The sequence below is a fragment of the Piliocolobus tephrosceles genome, chromosome 10 (genome assembly GCF_002776525.5).
Source record: "Piliocolobus tephrosceles isolate RC106 chromosome 10, ASM277652v3, whole genome shotgun sequence".
Taxonomy (NCBI): Eukaryota; Metazoa; Chordata; class Mammalia; order Primates; family Cercopithecidae; genus Piliocolobus; species Piliocolobus tephrosceles.
This window is the reverse complement of record NC_045443.1, coordinates 98,859,209-98,871,706: the sequence shown is the minus strand read 5'-3', so window position 1 is coordinate 98,871,706 and position 12,498 is coordinate 98,859,209. Positions and strand designations below refer to the sequence as shown.

The window sequence follows — 12,498 nt, the reverse complement described above, 5'->3', positions numbered from 1 at the left end:
ATTAAGTTGGGAACTCACCTTACAGACATCAGTAGGCATGGTTATCTTTGTTCCACTTCCATGTTTTACAAGTATAAGGTATGTTTCCAACAACCTTTTAATCTGTTCAGAACTTTCACAACAGTTAGTTTTTGTTACTTTTGTATGTAGATCCAAGAGTGATTCCTGCAAACAAAGAATTTAACACAGAGAATAACTATAAAGTATCAAACTCAACTGTTAATACAATAATAAAAACTGTGTGACAGTTCAACTTTTCCCATTCTTTTGCTTTGGAAGAAAAAGCCACATTTACCAGAAGTCACTAAGGGTAACAGCTAACATTGACTGAGTGCACTGTTCTAAGTGTTTGTTTGTTTGTTTGTTTGTTTATTTTGAGATGGAGTTTTGCTCCTGTTACCCAGACTGGAGTGCAATGGTGCAATTTTGGCTCACCGCAACCTCTGCCTTCCGGGTTCAAGCGATTCTCCTGCCTCAGCCTCCCAAGTAGCTGGGACTATAGGCATGTGCCATTTTGCAGTTTTATTAGAGACAGGATTTCTCCATGTTGGTCAGGCTAGTCTCAAACTCCCGACCTCAGGTGATCCACCCACTCTGGCCTCCCAAAGTGCTGGGATTACAAGCTTGAGCCACTGTGCCCGACCCGTTCTAAGTTCTTTACAAGTATTCGCTCATCATCCTCACAGCAACCCCGAGGGAGAGAATATTATTACCCCCATTTATTAGATGAAGAGACGGGGGAATTGAGATTTCAAATAATTTTCCCAGGTCACACTAGCAGTAAGTGGAAGGGTCAAGATTCAAATAGAATCAAGATTCAAAGTAGAAGACTCCAGAGTCTTCTACTGCATTTCAAGATACCATATCAAATAAAAAATAGCACGAGGGCAGAGGGAAGGAAAATTTTAGTATGTGTAGAGAAGTATAAATAAAACAATTATAAAATATAACTTCTAGGAGTGCTTTGCAAAACTGAGAGCAGAAAGGGTAAATTCTTAGACTCCTTATCAAAAACCCATCCTTAAAGATTAGAACTCACTTGCAAACATTCAAAAAATGTACTAAAATGTTCCTTGGAGATGTAGGATACAGTGGATTTGACCATGTTTTTGAGTGTTTCTCCAATTAACATCCATGGTAGTTGAATTTCTGTTTCAGTGACAGGTCCTAGCTTCTGCAAAATTAGCTTCACTGCCTGTGGGAATACAAGTCATTAACATTAATATATAAACTCTTATTTTCAAGTATTGCTCTGTGAGTCACCATTGTGATTACATTAGCTAAAAATCAGGCCTGTAATAGTCAAGGATATGGCAACTTTGATGGTTAATAATGTGTCCCAAAAGGAACTTCTAAACTAGGATGGGAATTTTATCATTACAACTGTTCCCTCCCCACCTGCCCTTGCCCATTAATCAATTTATCTTACCCCGTAGCATCCAAAATAAAGAAGACATCAATGACTCTGTAAGTAATATCTCACTGTCCAAGGCCTACATTGGGTAAGCATTGTTACCGAACACCCAACACTCCCCATCCAGGGCTTTCTATTTATTCTAGGTTGTCCTCCCTCCACATCATTTGCCTCATTCTTTTCTACTTTCTGTCTCCCCGTTGTGTACCTGGCCTGTACAGGAGTGAAACATATTTCTAACTCCTTTGCACATTTCAAAAAGCAACTGTCCAACGCCTTCGACTTTTTCTGGATGTTTATCAAGATCAAGAAACATTAAATTGAAAAGTGCATTTTTATCAGAGACCTAAAATGTAAAGTAGAAATGGAAAATTATATTCACAAACATAAACATATCCAAATGAAGAACTCTCATTTGCTATTCTACGTATTCTTATTTAAATATACTCAGGAAAAAATTGTGAAAGGAACAGACATTTGTAATGATTTCAAACTACTCTAATAGTGTATTCTCACTTCGAATGTCACACAAAAGAGTGAATTCATTGGTATTATGGGAAGATATGTACTACAAAAAACTACAGAAGTCAACATTCTATCTTCTAAAGTAAATAAATTTGTATTTTGTATTGTATACAGTAAAATATTTGTATTTTGTGAAATAAAATAAATTTAATATTAATGTTTTTATTACAAAAACCCTCTAAAATTTACTATGAACATTTTATACAAACACAAATGACACCGTGCTACCAGTTACTTCCAGGAAACTATTAGAAAAGTTCTTATTAATGTCACAGTTCATGTATTTACTGACTTGAATTAGACAGCACTTTTGATATATACACACTGAAAGCTATCACAAACCTAAATAACAATAGTGACCCAAATTAGATCACATCAATTTGTGAGCAACAAATAAGTCTTACTGTGAGATAAATTCAAAATAGTAACAGATTTCTGTTAAGTAATATACAGATACATAGATGAAATTAGCCCATAGTAACCACATTTTAAAAAGATATCTACTTCCATTCATCAGATTATATTACTATTATTAGTGTGTGTGTATGTGTGTGTGTGTGTGTGTGTGTGATATGGAGTCTTGCTCTGTCGCCCAGGCTGGAGCACAATGGTGTGATCTCGGTCACTGCAACTTCCACCTCCTGGGCTCAAGCAATTCTCATGTCTCAGCCTCCCGAGTAGCTGGGAGTACAGGTGCACGCCACCACGACCAGCTAATTTTTGCATTTTTAGTAGAGATAGGGTTTTGCCATGTTGGTCAGGCTGATCTCGAACTCCTGACCTCAGGTGATCCATCCACCTCGGCCTCCCAAAGTGTTGGGATTACAGGCGTGAGCCACCACGTCTGGCCTATTCATCAGATTCTTGATGATTAGCAACAAACATAAAATATCAGACTAACCTTTCTCATCAAAAAAGTAAAACTTTCAGCAGCAAAATTTCTTATATGTAGTTTTTTATGAGCCAGGAGTGTGCTGTACATGCTATACATGAAAAAAATAAGATATGTTTCATTAGTCATATAATTTTAATAAGTACATACTACATGTCAACAATATGGACAACAATGTGCTAAGTATGCAAGGAATACACAGCAGGTATCAAACAAATTTAAAATCTCATTCATTATGGAGACACCCACATGTTGAAAGGAAGACTTGACCACAGATATTAAGAGTCCTAGTCTACCACTAGGACTGGTGGTACTGGTTTTACGAACACGACTCCATGAAAAGGTGCAATTTGTAATGAGCTCTGAATGAAAGAAGAATTAGGTGGGGACCACAGTTCATATTATTGGTATAAAAGCAAGAGTTAAGATGGGGCAGGTGGAAATGATCATGGTCATGACAAGGAGGCTGGTCCATCTAAAAGAGAAAATATGATACAGCAGAGGAGGGCAGCTGTGGATAAAGTTGGTCAGGTAGACAGCTCTAGCTTACATCTATGTAAGCACTTGCTCTGTGTTACTCCATTTAGTCAGCACAATAACTCTATGGGATGGGTACTATTATAATCTCCCCATTTTACAGATAACGAAAGTGAGGCAGAAAGCATAAGCAACTTGCTCAAGGTCAAGCAGCCATGCATCCATAACTAAATAATTACTTATATGTAATCACATTGTTAAATTTGGTCTCCCTAATGATGGAAGGGTATGGAATATATCTCTCCAATTTTTGCCATAACCCCAATACCTAATAGTCCCTTGCTGACAGCAGGTATTAATAAATGTTGGCTGAATGAGAAATGACTATTTTCAGAAAGATTAATTTGGCAGCAATATACAGGATAAAATAAAGGAGGAAAGAGTCTGGTAATTCAATCAGAAAGCTGCTCAAGTCATACAAGCTTGGGCTAACTGGCCTGAAAAAGACTGGAAGGAGAGGGAAATGGCAAGGAATGAACTCAGTAGACATTTCAGAAGTCCCTGCAATGAAGCTGAAGACCTTACAGCGGTCCACAGGGCCCTGGATGATCTGGCCCCTTACTACTGCTTCTCTGACATCGCTTAGCTACTCTCGCCCGTATACAGGCTGCTTGGCCACCTACAACTTCTTGCCGGGTATGTGCCCAAGATGTTCTCCCCCTGCTAAAATGTAAACTTTGTGAGAAGAGGGATTTTTATCTGTTTTACCTGTGACTGCATCTCAAGCGCCTGACATACAGACAGTGTCCAATAAACATTCACTGAGCAAATGTGTAAATGATAGAATCAAGAGGATGTGGACACCTCTGAAGACAACTGGGTCAATGATGTCTCTGATATGCCAAAACTCGGAGACAGGAAGAACGTTAGTATTAATGATAGAAAATGGGCAACCAAACAGGGCCTGGCATATGGCAGACACTCAATACCTATTTACAGAACACATGAATGAATGTACAGATAAGAGGAGTTGATTTAACAGTAAGTGTTGAGTTCAGTTTCAGTAATATGCAAGTGAAAATAGCCAAGCTACTGAAGTTGTCATACCAAAAGCAAATAAATTTAGAATTGAAGAGCCTGACTTAGCAGACATAAAAGTGGCAGCTTTTATGACAGCTGAAATTACAAAACTAAATCAATTATTCCCCAAACTGATTAAACAACTTGTTGGTTGTTTAATGAGATAATATTGGTTTCTAACATATTTTACCAAAAGCTTCATAGGGAACTAGTAAAAGCTGGAAAAAGATTTCTTTCTCTTTCTTCATTCGAAGTTCCTAAAAGAGAAGGGTGGGCTGAGTGAAAGGGGTGGCATAAAACGAAGTCTATTGTCCCATACCATACACACACCATTTATTGGGGGGTAAGAGGCTGATGACTGATATTAAACATTCTTGTGGCAATTACAGAACATGAAAACAACCAGAAGACCAAGTGAAAAATCCCACCAAACCCCAGACTTAAACAGATAGTAAGACAATCTTTGCTTACTTTAAACAAAAGGCTACTACGAAATTCATTCTCTTTCCTTGTCCACATTTACTCACAAATACGGAGTGTCTCTTTCAGATTAGTAAGTACTAGTGGCTGGGGAAATGTCAATGTTTAAAAAGGGTTCTTAACCTGTCTTAAACCTCGCTTAAACCAGGTGTAGAGAGGACGGCAATACATTATAACCAAACAATTCTGGTAAAAGTTGTGTGACATAGGTGGTTAAAAAATGCCAAGAGGATAGAGAGTATTAAGTTTTACTAATACTTCTGGTGAAGGTGCCTGTTTGTGGAGGCTGTAGGTACCAAGTCAGGCCTTCACAGGTGGGTAAACTTTCAGTAGCTGGAGAGGAGAGATGGTTATGGCAACTCAGAATGGCAGACTAGATTGTGGACTACTTTGGCTGCAGCATCAACTTTGCACATGGAAACAATTAGGCACTGAGCTGGCAAAGTGGTTTGGAGTCAGAGAGAAGCCAGAGAAAAAGAAGCAGGCAATTAAAAAACGTACTAGAGAGAGAAAGGGTTACCTGTATATATTGGACATGTCCTTCACCATCAGTCTCCACAGGTACTTATAAAGATATGACAACGAGGTGAAAGCCCATTCTAACAACTCTGTGTCCTGAGTCTCCAGGATCGAGGTGATAGTCAAAAAAAACTCTGGAAAGTGTGGGTAGAAATCCATCTGCAGATCTCGTGCCAACTGTACAACCAAACTGGATTAAAAGAAGAAGAAACTGATTATGTGGATTTTTTTTAAAAGGCTGCAAATCTACTTAACGATACTAAGTGGCCTATGATCATAGGATTAATTAGATAAAAATAATTCTAATTCAAGTCTGAAAATTTATAAAACTCTTTAAATCTTAAGACCTCAGCAAAGAAATCAGGCAAGAAGTTACATTCCATCACAAGTTGTAGCCAACTGTTCCTATAATGTCAAAGAAAAATGGGATTATTTTAGTATATAACAAATGCAAAATTATACCCCAAGATTCTACTTTATGGTAATGCACCCATTCCTAACAGAAAAGGAACATCCTTCTTGTTTCTAAATTATGAACACCTGATCTGAGGCATATGTAGCTTTGAAACACAATCTGAAAAATCAGACAAATAGAGTTATGAGCTTTCTCTCAAGATGCTACTTACTCTAAAAGGGGCTGATAGGCAAAACTGTTCTTAACTTGCAGGTGAGTCTTCAAACTCTGAACTATCTCGTTTTGATGATAGACCAACTGATTGAATGACTGGCATTTGTCAATAACTTCTTTGTAAAATTTTCCTGAGTGGGGGAAAAAAAAATATGTTCTTTTCTATCACACCACTATTTGGCTGTAAGGAACATATAAAGTGCAAACTATGGGTGAATAAAATAGAAACAAAATAGAAAATACCAAAGTGCTCCGTGAGGTTTAATTCTCTCCATTTCAGCAGACCCTCAAAAAAGTAGGTTTCAACCTCCTGTCAAGATTAAAGCAGTCCATTAATCAACTCTAAGAAAGCAATCATCAAGGTAAATAGAATAATGATACATTAATATCTTAAGACAATGATACTGAAGAGTTTAAAAACTCCTTTTACTTTTTTAAAATGCCATTAAGTAACACACTTTAAAAAGCAATCAGATGTTATCAATAGATCACTTATAAAATACTGTTTTGTTGATTTGGTTGCAGCAAAAAATATTCTGGAGCCTATATATACTGTCCACTAAGGGAAAATTATTTTCTGTGTTTTTTTATAATTTTAGGCAAAGAATAAGGTGTTAGTTCTTTACAGTTTCTTCATTCTGCTTTTAGAAATATGAATTACTACAACCTTATAAAGAAGTAATATGGCATTCCTATTAAAATTCAACAGTTATACTCTTTGACCCAGGTAGTTCTTGTAAAGTTTGCAAGCCTAGAAGTAAAAGATGTTTACTCAGCTTAACTACAGTGTGGGGAAACATTACACAGCCTAAAATATCCGACAATAGGAAAATGGTTGGAATATCCTGTGGTCTATATATACTAAGGTGTATTATGTGGCTACTAAAAAGAGTTATATCTCTATTGAACCAGAACCACACTGATGATATGCCCCCAAAATGATAAAAGCAAGTTATGCAGTGAGACGGTATGGTAGGATTCAATTTTCCTTAAAAAACAAAAACAAAAAAAAAACCCTCTATAAATGTTTGCACATACGAACATCAGAGGACAGTATGGAAGAATATTATACTGAACTGTCAGTGTTGGCTTCCTTGGGAATTAGGAGTGGGAGGAGTGAGATAATCGGCCTTTCATAAGTTTACCACTATGTTACTTAACTTGTTAACATGGTATCAATTACTTTGTACTTTGAAAGGTATAGCCAATAAATTATCATACACGTATGACATGTATGTATACATCTATGTATGTGTGTGTATAGACGTATAAATAAATGCATACCCCCCAAAAAAATCATTCTACCAAAAAGATACATGCACTCGTATGTTCATCTCTGCACTATCCACAATAGCAGAGACACTGAATTAGCCCAGGTGTCCATCAATAGTACATTGTATAAAGAAAATACAGTACATATACACCATGGAATACTATATGCCATAAAAAAGAATGAAATCATGTCCTTTGCAGCAACGTGGATACAGCTGGAGTCCATAATACTAAGCAAATTAACATAGGAACAGAAAACCAAATACTGCATGTTTTCGCTTATAAGTGGGAGCTAAATATTGAGTACACATAGACATAAATATAAGAACAATGGACACTGTGGATTTACTAGAGGGTGGAGTAAGTGGGGATGGGTTAAAAAAAACTACTTGTTGGGTAGTATGCTCACTACTATGACAGGATCCATACTCCAAACCTCAGCATCATACAACATTACCAAGTAACAAACCTGCACATGTACCCCCTGTATCTAAAACCAAAGTTGAAATAAAAATAAAAATATGTGTTTATAGAGAGAGAGAAACAAGGAGAGAATAAACACATAAGCACACATGCAAACAGCATGCCAAATCTACAATCTCAAAAAAAAAAAAAAAAACACCTTAAACTGTTCTTTGGAAATCTTTAAAATCAATAGTTAGGCAGAATAGATACTATGTAATCACAAAAATTAGAAACTAAAAAATTTTTTTAAAAAAGGCAGAAAAGAAAGAGAATCCCATTACATTTTGTTTTAGGATGGGGACGATGGCTCATTCCTGTAATCCCAACACTGGGTGGCTGAGGCAGGAAGAGCATTTGAGCCCAGGAGTTTGAGACTAGTCTAGGCAACAACACGAGATCCCATCTCTATTTTTCAAAAGTAAAATTAAAGAAATTTTTTGTTGTTGTTTTCATGTCCTTTAAGGCATTTTCATGTCCTTTAAGGCAGAAGGAAAATATGCAACACAGTTTAAAACTTAAATGCAGAACATATTTCTAGCCTAGCACAGACCTGGCACATGTCAGCTATGTGTGAGAAACCATGTTGCGTCCTTTTGCAAGGTAACTCTGGAGCTCCTTTCACCAAGAGACGGAGTCTATTTCCTCACCCTTTGAATCTGGCCTGGCCTCCTGACTCGCTTTGACTAATAACATGCAATGAAAGTGACTCTGTGATGACCAAAGCAAAACTTTATGAGGCCTTGACAGCTTCTGCCTTCACTCTATGGAAAAGATTCTGCCACCATGAAAAGAAGCCTAGTCTAGCTTATCGGGGAATAGGAGGCCATGAAAAAAAAGAACCAAGATCAACAAGCCACAGCCAACTGTCAGACACGTGACAGAGGCCATTCTGGACTATCCAGTCCAGGATTCTAATTTCAGGCTGTCTTCTCTGCCTCCTTAACACTCTACCTCTTGATATTTTCAACTTCTCCTGCGGCTTAAACTATTAACCATATTCTAAATGCCAAATCTGTAATTTCACCTCTGAAGTCACCTATACTCCACATGCATATATACAAACATCTTTTGGACACTATCATTTGGATGGCCATAGGTATTTCAAACTCAAGTCCCAAATGGAACTAATTATCTTATCTTTACAACCTTGTGCTCCTTTACCTATAAATATATCTTGATGAGTAACATCCTCAACCATTCAGCCTTAACCTCATTGTCTTCCTTGCTGCAAACCCAGTAGGTCACAAGTCCTATCCATTCATTCTACTTCCTCAATATCTCTGGAATCCTTCTCTTCTCTCTATCTTGATTGCTGCTACCATAATCATTTCTTACTTAGATCACAATCAAATCCTCACAACTGGACAACTGAGACTGGATCTCCAAGTTAAAGGCATGTTACACAGGACCTTAAAGGGCTAGCAGAGGAATCATGACATGATGCAGGACTGCAGTCCTGCTCTTTTCTCCACACTAAAGTCAGAGAGATTGAAAATTTAAACCTGATCATGTCATTCATTCCCCTGCTTACATTCCTAGAACTCTAAGTCCCTATAGCTTCAGGATAAAACTCCAACTTAGCTTGACATATGAAGCCCTTTATGATCCTTGCCTACCTCTCCAGCTTTATCTCACCAGCTGCCTCCTTGCCCCATCCCAGTCACCATGAATACAAAAAAAACACCCTATACACACCTATAACCACACTGGACTGCTTTGCAGTTTCTTGAATGTGACATGCATTCCCTAGCTTCTGTTCCTTTATATAGGCTTCTCCCTCAGCCTGGAAGAGCCTTTCCTGTCCTCTTTACCATGCTAAAACCTATATAAACAAGATTCAATTCAGGTGTCACCCGATCTAGATCACCTTTTTTGACACCCCTAAAGAATGTAGGTTAGGTTTCCTTTGCTATGAGTTCCCAAAGCACAATGTGCTCACCTAGACAACATCATTTAACACATTGAATTTACATGGTGGAGATAATGCATTCAAAGACACAGTGAGTGGAGTCTGATTATAGTAAAGTGAAGAACAGTAAGAACTGAGATTGGATATCCAAGGCATAGGCATGTTACACAGGACCTTAAAAGGCTAGGAGGAATAATGACATGATGCAGAAAAAGACTTCTGCATAAAAGGATGACAAGGCCGGATGCGGTGGCTCACACCTGTCATCCTAGCACTTTGGGAGGCCGAGGCGAGCAGATCATGAGGTCAGGAGATTGAGACCATCCTGGCCAACATGGTGAAACTCCGTCTCTAGTCTCTACTAAAAATGCAAAAAGTAGCTGGGTGTGGTGGTGCGCACATGTAATCCCAGCTACTGAGGAGGTTGAGGCAGGAGAATCGCTTGAACCTGTGAGGCAGAGATTGCAGGGAGCCAAGATCACGCCACTGCACTCCAACCTGGAGACAGAGCGAGACTCTGTCTCAAAAAATAAAAATAAATAAATAAATAAAAATAAAATAAAGGGATGACAGAGTCAGAGTACGGTTAGAACTGGAAAATAGTATGTAGTCTAGCCCCTTTATTTTTATAAAGGAGAAAATTAAGTCCCAGGAAAAGGGCTTGCTCAAAACCACTTTAAAGTTACAGCTTCAGGAATATGGATCTAGAGCAGTGCTTGGAATGCATATGGGAAAGGGAGAGGCTGGAATCACAAAAGTCAGTTGAAAGTCAAGTCACTTGTCTAATAGAGCTTCACCCAATAGAACTTTCTGCAAAGACGAAAATGTTCCAATTCTATATTTATTCAATATGTTAGGAACTAGCCGCATTTGAGCACTCACATTTTGAACTTACTTTAAATCCAATTTGTCATGTGTGGCTACTGTATGAAACAGCACAGGTCTAATGCATTTCATGTCCAAAAAGGAATACCTTGAAAAACAATTCACTTCTACTAAGAGAAGAAACTAAAACACCATGAATACTTGGAAGATTGGCTAGTATCACATTCTCTTACCTCCTCATAGCTTGCAGTTCTATCAATCCGGTGAATAATATCAATATTCACATTCCCCAGTCGTTCAGCAAATGTAAGAAACTGGAAGGGAAAGTATATTTAAGATACATAATTATTTAATATTTATCAGATCTTTAATATCTATTTGAATGCTGCATGTAGGCATCTCTAATCATAAAGGATAAGTGGAAAAATAAACTGAAAAACATAGGGCCGTAAACAAATGTACTGCACCATTCAAAGATAATGAATACTTCTGTTTGCAAAATTTCTCTCAGCTATGTCATTTCAAATAAAATTTCCATTGCTAGACTGGTGAGCCTAGGTGGATGCTGGCAATTAGTCTCGCTAGATCTGTTAGGTTTCATACCCTCTCATAAGCATGGGGACCTAGCAAAGTCGCTGCAACAAAAGTGTTTTTAAACATATGCAGACCTGTGATTGTATCCTAACGAAGACCTGGAAGCAATCTATCAAGGGGCCAACAGAGAAAGTGCTGTATAGTTGCCCTTAGCTGGGAATCACTCACTGACAGCCAGCTTGCCCAATTCGGTCTTTAAAGATAAAAGACCAGGGAAGAATCGGTCCTAAACAATCTCCTGGAATAGTGAATTTAATTCTGGACTACAAGAAATTCCCAGGACTGGCCAGACACCATAAAATATGGGTGAAACTTGCTGTCCAGACTTCTTTCCTCCCCCAACCCATGTTTACTACATCCAGAGTCTCCCTCTTTCGCCGGAGCCTCCGGGCAAGTGACACACTCGGCCCAGAAGTCTGAGGCCCCTGGAGTCTTGCTCAGAGCCTGTCTCACGACGCAAGCAGCGGAGACCCGCGGCTCCCTGCCCAAGCTCCCGCGCTCACCCGGTAGGTGTTCTCGGTCTTGTGGGAAACGGGCTTTGTCTTCATGGCTGTAGAGGGGCAGTGGCCCGTGACGGCCTCGGGAGGGTCGAAAGGATGCAACCGACAGTAAGGAGGGGAAAGAGGCTCACAGGCGGTACTCTCCGATTCCCAAATGCCCAGACTTTCTCACGTGCGACTTGAGCCCCTGGGCGCCGCCATGTTGGAGACAAGGAGGAGCCTGAGTGGGTCACGTGGACGGGAAAAAAGAACGAAGCAGGCGCACCCTTTGGCAGGGGCCTACAGGCAGCGCGGCTGCGCACATCAGGGCGAGCGTTTGGGCGAGGTGTTCTTTTCACTCCCATTGGTAAAGGTTTAGAAGATAAATGTATTTTCATTATAAAATAAAGCATATCTGTCATCATTATCAACTGTCCCATCATCATTACTGTCCCTCACTATGTACCCTGCACCGTGCAAAGATCCTTTTATCTATAATTTCACAGTAAAGATTATTAGGGATGTTAATACAAAGGAGGTACTGCATCTATCTATATATCTATATCTATCTCTCTCTCTATAGAAAGAGAGAGAGAGAGAGGTTTTTTTTTTTTTTTTTTTTTTTGAGACGGAGTCTCACTCTGTCACCCAGGCTGGATGGAGTGCAGTGGCGCGATCTCGGCTCACTGCAATCTCCACCTTCCTAGTTCAAGCAGTTCTCCTGCCTCAGCCTCTCAAGTAACTGGGACTACAGGCGCACGCCGTCACGCCCAGCTAATTTTTCTTTTTTTTTTTTTTTTTTTTTTTTTTTGAGACAGAGTCTTGCTCTGTCGCCCAGGCTGGAGTGCAGTGGCCGGATCCCAGCTCACTGCAAGCTCCGCCTCCCGGGTTCCCGCCATTCTCCTGCCTCAGCCTCCCGAGTAGCTGGGACTACAGGCG

General features: G+C 39.1%; 1 protein-coding gene across 2 annotated transcripts in view; it reads right to left on the bottom strand.

The window, feature by feature from the left end:
* UTP20 (UTP20 small subunit processome component) overlaps positions 1-11,806 on the bottom strand; it is a 108,016-nt gene extending 96,210 nt beyond the window's left edge. The window contains exons 1-9 of one of the 2 annotated variants that reach the window (XM_023185996.2): positions 11,584-11,806; positions 10,720-10,800; positions 6,259-6,325; positions 6,014-6,146; positions 5,389-5,577; positions 2,841-2,922; positions 1,623-1,760; positions 1,040-1,195; positions 19-165 (exon numbers count right to left, since the gene is read on the bottom strand). In XM_023185996.2, the coding sequence (XP_023041764.1) occupies positions 19-165; positions 1,040-1,195; positions 1,623-1,760; positions 2,841-2,922; positions 5,389-5,577; positions 6,014-6,146; positions 6,259-6,325; positions 10,720-10,800; positions 11,584-11,628 (1,038 nt within the window). In that variant the 5' untranslated portion in view covers positions 11,629-11,806. The remainder of the gene's footprint in view (positions 1-18; positions 166-1,039; positions 1,196-1,622; positions 1,761-2,840; positions 2,923-5,388; positions 5,578-6,013; positions 6,147-6,258; positions 6,326-10,719; positions 10,801-11,583) is intronic. The other variant, XM_023186066.1, reaches the window with a different exon arrangement.
* Between the last annotated feature and the right edge of the window lie 692 nt (positions 11,807-12,498).